The 8,274-nt window shown below is 32.5% G+C and overlaps 1 protein-coding gene across 6 annotated transcripts in view; it reads right to left on the minus strand.

The window, feature by feature from the left end:
• Nucleotides 1-23: 23 nt before the first annotated feature.
• The window catches only part of LOC106473808 (mothers against decapentaplegic homolog 4-like), a 13,573-nt gene continuing 5,322 nt past the window's right edge, over nt 24-8,274 (minus strand). For all 6 annotated transcript variants that reach the window (XM_022402190.1, XM_022402192.1, XM_022402188.1 and 3 more), the window contains 2 exons: nt 6,504-6,678; nt 24-1,616 (listed from right to left, as the gene is read on the minus strand). In XM_022402190.1, coding sequence (XP_022257898.1) covers nt 1,558-1,616; nt 6,504-6,678 — 234 coding nt within the window. In that variant the 3' untranslated portion in view covers nt 24-1,557. The remainder of the gene's footprint in view (nt 1,617-6,503; nt 6,679-8,274) is intronic.

Below are 8,274 nucleotides of genomic sequence, written 5' to 3' on the forward strand. Positions count from 1 at the left end.
CTACGATTTCTAATTCCTTTCCAGAAATAATCTTCACAAATGTATTCAATATAAAAATATTTCAAATATGATAACATATTAAATTATCAACATCACGTTTTTAATGTTTTAAGCTTTGACCCATAAATGATAGTTATGAGTTTTAATTTACCTTAAATTTCATACAACTTGACGTCTCATTCTATAATGAAAATAGCTTAATCCTTTCCAGCCTGGTATCTTGTATAAAGGAAAATTAATTTAAGAAATTTCTGTCTGATCTTTCCCTATGGATTATCTACAAAATAAAATTGTAACTGAAATCCTTAGATTTAGAGTTTTTTAAAGAATAAAACCAAACAGCTTAGTCTAACTGAGATATTTACTCCCTCCCAACTGTAAGTTATATTAGGGAATAGAAATATTTAAACACTTCCTTCCTAGGTAGATAAAGTTTGTACAGATACAAAATTAGGTCATTTCTTTGTTTTTATTTTGAATGGAATGCTTCAAACATTGAACTTTAGAAACTACTAATGTCAAAAAGAATAAAGTTCCCTTGCCATAATTTAGTTTTACAACACTTTCAAATCTCGAAAACTAAGAAAAACATATCATCTAAAAATTGGGATCATCTTCTCTTTCTTTCTTATTTCTAAACTTTTAGTTTTTACCCAAATATTGTTCATGATTGTATATTTTCAAATAATTAGTTATATAAAATAAGTATATTGGTGCTTATTTTCTTTACGTATTTACTTTGGTCGTTCCTTTCCACTTTGGAACATCTTCCATTTGTAATTTGAAACTAATGGTATTTTATGGTGGACTTTGTCCTAGTGTTAGCTCAGAGATTAATAGGGGTCTTTTTGAAATAGCTGTACATAACTTCTACTAGAGAGATTACATAGGTAACTTTTACAAATAAGACATAATAACATAAATACTATCCATTTAGTTTTAACAATATATATTTCATATTGCAAAATTGTTTAATCAGAGTGAAGTATAGATTATGTTATTAGGCCTATTATTTTACAAAGTGGACTAAGTGCTAATATTATTAAGCCTGTGATTGTACTTTAAAAAGTGGACTAGCGCTGATGTTATTAGGCCCTGTGATTATATTTTACAAAGCATAATAGCAATGTTGTTATCAAACCTGTGATTGTATTTCACTTATAAGCATGTGTGAAACCTGACTTCCAGGGAAGTGCTGTGTAATAGTACAGTACAATTGTGCCATGTAGTGGCTCTAATTTCATTATAAACTGTAAACTTACCAAAACAAAATCTAACAGGTTTGAAAATATTCAATGTTTATATATATATGAAATATCTTTGTTTCATTTCTGAGTTCAGTTTTTAAAAATACAAATACAAAAGTGGCCAAAATTTTGCAACCAGACTGGAAATCATTAGAAAAAATAAAACCAGTTTTACCCTCAACATATTTCACTTGATATTGTCTTAGAACTAGCCTTGTTCATTTTATATATTTATCACTACTAGACTAAAATCTTTTAATAAAATTGTCCTTCAAACTCTAAGTAGAATAACTTGCAATGTTAATAAAACTTACAATAAAACCTTACCTGATGTTTCTCCTGAATGCTGCAGTGTTAAGCCTGATAAATCTAGTGGAAAAACAAAATTCTCATAGCAATCTTGCCAACTTACAAACTCAAATAAGATATTAAAGGTAATACAAATTTATGGAAATGTCTTTCAACAAGAAAAAGAATTCATGATGTATTATGAAAGTACACAAAAACATCAATAACTAAGAAAATATCACTTCAAAAACAAAATATAATTAAAAGCTTGCCTACCTACTAATAACTTATATTCAAGCTTTCTTTTTAAAGGTAACATTTTCCTAATCTGAAAGTGTATTTCCGATAGACTCCTTCACACAGAAATGCTGTTTCCCTCTTGCATCTGACAATGACATCTGCATGTAATTAGTCTCGAGTCAATTCCTACCTAAATTTATGTGTTTAACATGAACTGTGCTGGTATATGTGATGTCATCATGTGACAATAGTCCTCCACCAATAGGATGGTGACACAACCTCCATGCACAGTAACTAGTTGTACGCACTTGCAATAAGTTCATTTTTAGGCAAGGTAAGAAGATGCACCAGAAGAGGGTACGATGAGCAGAAATGTGAGTAACTATCGGAAATACATTTTCAGATTAGGAAAATGTTAATTTCCAAGATGATAACTCACCTCCATACACAAATGCTAGAATCCCACATTGAAGTGGTGGAGGGGCTAGAAAAAAAATTAAACCTAGATGAGTTCCCTTCATAAAGCACCTGAAGAGAAAGTCTGTAGAATGTGACACCCATGGGCAGGAGCTACATGGGGGAATACTTTCACACTCATCTTGATAACGGTATACTATTCAGCCAAGATAAAGGCAAAAGAGTCTGAAGTGTTGCAGTGATGGATGGAATGTGATCATGACCAACAGAGCATATATACACACACAAGCAGTTGGCAAGTCAGTATGTAGTGGTCTGGTTAGGGTTCAGTCAGGCCATACAATGTGTGCTCACCTTGACTCTGGCTGCAGAAGGAGGGCACACAACCGTATTTCTCAATGTATTGTGTTAAATTCAACCATTATGGACTATCAATGGCCCACCACCTCGGTGGCTAGAAACTTGGAAGTGGCAAGTCTCCCATGCTCCATTTGAAGAAAAGGACAGAAGAATTTGCATTGGGGAGACTCAGAGAAGTCCCCAGATCATTAGACTATCAGCAGGAAAGGTCTTTTACTGAAGAAAATACAATGTGTGACCATAAAGACCTTTCTAAAAGCAGGCAGGCGTGAACCAAAAAAGTGGATGGTCACTTCCCTGGTGTTGGCTTTTTCCATGACAGTCCATGGAATTGGTACGGTCTGGATCAGACAACCGCGTGAAATTGTCCACCATGAGGATTTCTCTATTGGTCTTGTGGAACACCCCAACTTGCAGTGGGCACTAGTAGAGCCAAGATAGGTGGTTTGAACTTGTTCCATTACCCCTGGCCCGATGCACATTTGGGAAAATAAATACATCTTAGGAAGCAACATCAGCCACCGGGCACGATCCAGTTTAATAAGAGAGAAAGAAAAGGGAATAAGGAAACATACCTATCTCAAAGATGGTGGGTTGATTGAATAATTGTGATTAGGGAAGTCCAAATCCTGTGGGAGACAAACCTGACAAAACTGTCAGATGAGGAAGATAATGATCAATGAAGGTGTGGGATGTCACCCACACACCTGTCTGGAGGACCTTGTCCAAGGGCCATCAAAGATGGAAAGCAAAAGAGACAGGTGACAAATCTGATCCAAAGATATATGAAAAGGCCTGCAAGCATCCATATCCAAGGAAAAATATACCAACCAGAGAAGTTAATGGACCCATCAAGGAAGGGTAGAAGGAGAGAAGTCCCTGTGTAGGAACAGATGATGGCAGGGACCCTGAAAGGGAAAAGTCCATGATAATTAACACTGAATAGCCCAAACAGGACACAAGAGCTGATCCAGGTACAAACTATCATAGAGGTGAGGGATATAAAGAAGGGAGATAGAAGAGAAAATACAGTTGCCTTACAAGCAACAGAAGTCTTAGGAAGGAAAGTCAGTTCTGGATAAGGAGTATATAAGTGCAGTAGAATAGCATAAATAGGATAGACATCTGAATGATGGTGACCATAGTCAAGAAGGAGGAGGAAATATATCTTGAGAGAAGGTGGAACGGGGCATGCATGAGAGTGTGCAAAACCACATTAAGGTCCTAGGCATGAATAGGAGTTGGGCAAGGAGGTCGGTGAAGAAAGAATGTAACAGTCTAAAATGAACACGATGCTACATACAGGGTTCAAGAACAAAATTACAATTTATTCACAATAACAACACTTAAGAAATAAATTCAACACAGTTAATAAATGAGTGCCTAGAGAGGATTTCACACCAATATTAATAAACAATTTATGATAAATATTAATAAATGAATAATAATGGAATCAGGAAAAGAACCAGAAAGAAAAAAACCTAATTCCCCCCCCCCCAAAAAAAGAAGAAATTCAATATTCAAACAATACCTTTCAATATCAATATTTGAGCTTCGTAGCCTAGATTTAGATGTTACATAACACATGTGTATAGTCATTAGAAAGAGCTCATTTTACATTATAATCTAACAATGGTTATTTTGAAATTGGTGTGCAGTTGTTGTCATAGGGTACATGTAATTGACTGTAGTATTGTTGGCTACTTGATCGACTATAGCACTTACAGTTGTTTCTTACCTAAATATGGTATAGTTGGAGATATAATTTAAATTATATTTAGATCTTAGTATTATATTTTAGTTAATTTTGTCTTAGTTACATTTAAGATGCATAATTAAAAGGTTTAAACATATTTTAAATATACATCATACTCTGCATCAGTTCGCAAGACTTAAAATATTATGTGGTGCATGAGAATTTTGCCAAAGGGTTACACATGTCTGCCAGAGATAATATCATATGCCTCGAGGGTACCATTTACTTGTGTCAAGACAAATAAGAAGTGCTAAAGGACAAGAAAGGAAAATAAAACATTAATAATTAACTATATGTACAAAGGAAAAGACCTGAAAGTATAAATTTAACAAAAGGAAAATCTTTAAGGATATTCTACAAAAAATGAAATATTATGTATATATATATTTTTTCTGTTTCCTAATTTTAATTATTTCATTGCACGTTGATGATAATAGCTAGAGTTAGTGCTATGGCAGAGAAAATGAAAATATAAACATTTACCTTAAAAAAATTTTGATATTCATTTAGGAGGTTCAGAGGTTATGCAAACAAAGATGTGAAAAACTATAAAATGAAGACATGTGTACAAAATACCTATAAACTTTGACAAAATCTTACGAGGGTTTGTGAAGAACATTCAGAGTTACCATGTTTCTTTCTTAAATTTCTTTCCCCAATCAAACTGATGCAAACTGCATTAGCCCGTGCTGAAAGTGTTAAAATCATTTAAATTTTGAGTAACTCAGTTTTTGTTGTTTTGACTTTTTTGTTTTAATAATCTTTTCTGTATGCCTGTCTAGAAAAATTCACTCACTTATTTACTTGTTGAAATTGTGAAGTTTTGATTCACTCCATAAACACATATATATAGGGATTTAGGCAGCTGTATCAGTACAATAAGCTTTAGTTTTGCTCAGCCAATATTGTGAAACAGTCATTGTTAATATTCAGACATTTGAAAGTTGGTTTTAAATGGGGCATTTTTATGGCTGCCATTTTGTTTTATTATGATCCCTACTATTAAGTAGTGAAAGTACTTCATGATAATAGCTTATGTATGCTGTACATGTATGTCTAGACTGAATCTACTGGTACAATACTGTTTGTTCTTAGTTCAAATTCCATCAGGTCAACTGGAGACCAGAAGAAAATAAATTTGCTCACCACTTGACAGTAGCCAGACCCACCCTTTTATTTGGATGTTATTTGTAATTATTTGATTGACATGTTTATAACCAATAGAAAGATCTCATTTTAAACAACAATCTCCCAAGTGTGTCAAATAGTCGAAACAATGTTTGCTGATTTTGTCATCACTAACCTTTAGCATTGTCTCTCATCTAGATACGTATTAGTAAGACAGACAGTTAAATAGTTTTAGGTTTTACTTTTATATTTCAATTAATTATGTATTTTATGTATTATTTATGTTTTAAAATTCATATTTGAAAGGTTTAATAATTTTTAATGTAACCCAAACTTCACATCTATTCACAAGGGTTAACTTTCTGAGCGAGTGCAAAAACATTTTGCTGACGGCTTGCATATCTCTGCCAAAGATACTGCAATATGCCCCGAAGGCACTCATTGGCATCTGCCAAAAAAGTAATAAACTGTAAAAAACAGGAAATGAAAATAAAACCTTAAAAAATAAACTATAAGTGGAAAAGTAAAGACCTGAAATTAGGAATATAATCAAACGAAGAAATTTTCTGATTATTCAATGAAGAGTTAAAAGGTACATACATATTTCTTTCTCTTAATTTTAAATATTTCATTGCACTATACATTGATAATTGTTATAATAATTAGTGAAATAGTAGAGAAAATTTTTACCTTAAAAAACTTGATATTCATTTAGGAGGTTCTAGAGGTTATGCAAATGAAATTTGAAAAGTGTAAAAAAAACAAAAAACAATTTTCTGACACTTCATGCCTTTAGGAGTGTTCCTCTCAAGTTTCAAACAATTTTATCCAATAGTTTTATGTTTGGAACAAAATTTGAAAGTTACATAACCTACTTACAATGTAAAAGGGTTAACTATGTTTCGATGCCAAGTTTATTTATATTCCACAATAATAAAGTACTTTAATTAAATTTTGAATGTAATTCTAAAAAAAAACATGACATAACTAACATACAATGTAGACTTAGAGTAACCAAATGAAATTTGTTAATTAGTGTATAATAACTTTTTAAGTCAACTACCTACCTATTCCTGGAGAAACCACTCGTTCATAATGATACGGATTGACACAGACACTGTCACATTTTAGGTCAAAGGCATACTGACAGTATTTTACATGCTTTAATTCATTTTTATGAAGGTCAGGCCATCTCCAGATTCGGGCATATATAACATGTGGGAATCCTTTCCTTCCAGCAACCTGAAAGATAAAAACAAAACGTTCATAGACTTCCCACACATAAAAGTCTACATCAAACTTTGAAGAAAGAACCGAGGTTACATAAACCAATCAACTACTATATTAAAACTTCATATATGAAAACAATAAACCCCAGTATAGAAGTTTCCATATGGAGCTATGAAAATGATTTCATCAACCATAAATGTTTGCTGGGTGAAAATATGAGGACATGTTTTAAAGAATTCCCACAATAAAATTCAGTGGGTGAAGATAAAGACATCTAACCTTTATAAAATCCTGTGTGTGTCACTTCACGCTTGATTTCTCAAAATAGGAGATGTCATAAAAGCCAAAATGCATTTATCCAGATAGAATACCTTGATTACTGTCTATCCATTATGATTTTAGTGACAAGGTGCAAGGGGGCCAAGAGAGGGTGCAATGAAACCTTATAAGTGTAGTGAGTGTTGGTATAATAAGCCTAAAGTAAAGACCTAGTGTGAGATCACCTAACCTAGAGCCAAGTGCATAAAGTTTATCATGAAAGTAAAAATATCAATTCAATTTGAAACTTAAATCACTTCTGAATCAAGCTATTTTATGTTATATCATCAAGGTTTTTTAATCTGAAACAAACCTCTTTAATCAACAGAGACTCTAAATTCTGAAATCAACAAATATTTTTCCAGTTTTGTTGTCTATACTTTTCATTATGTACTTAGGCTAACAACAATATTAGGTTATACTTTTGTTACTAAGCAACATAACATAAAAACTATTGTTGGAATGTAGCATTACCAAAACGCACTGGGTTTTCTATAGGTTAGAAGTTGTTAATCTAACTGATTTTTACCAATAATTATTCAATGAATACACCACAAATCCATTTCATGAATGATCTTAATTTTGATTGGCTTTCAAAGGAATTTACTGATGTTTGACTGCCTCTTTGTTGGTCAAGCTTGATTTTGCAAAATTTATTTATTTCAGTTAGCTATGAAATGAGAGGTTAGGGTATAATATGGGGTGGAGTGGTAGTACTTGCCTCATCATTTTTGACAGGCTATACACTAGTAGTAATACTCTAAATAATTACCAGAGTAGAATTTGGTGGATGGAAATACTAGGACATGTTCTATAGAATCACCACAGTAAAATTCAGTGAGTGAAAATATAAAGACATACTCTAAATAATTACCAGGGTAGAATTTGGTGGATGGAAATACTAGTACATGTTCTATAGAATCACCACAGTAAAATTCAGTGAGTGAAGATATAAAGACATACTCTAAATAATTACCAGGGTAGAATTTGGTGGATGGAAATACTAGTACATGTTCTATAGAATCACCACAGTAAAATTCAGTGAGTGAAAATATAAAGACATACTCTAAATAATTACCAGAGTAGAATTTGGTGGATGGAAATACTAGTACATGTTCTATAGAATCACCAGAGTAAAATTCAGCGAGTGAAAATATAAAGACATACTCTAAATAATTACCAGAGTAGAATTTGGTGGATGGAAATACTAGTACATGTTCTATAGAATCACCAGAGTAAAATTCAGCGAGTGAAAATATAAAGACATACTCTAAATAATTACCAGAGTAG

The sequence above is a fragment of the Limulus polyphemus genome, unplaced genomic scaffold (genome assembly GCF_000517525.1).
Source record: "Limulus polyphemus unplaced genomic scaffold, Limulus_polyphemus-2.1.2 Scaffold6515, whole genome shotgun sequence".
Lineage (NCBI taxonomy): Eukaryota > Metazoa > Arthropoda > Merostomata > Xiphosura > Limulidae > Limulus > Limulus polyphemus.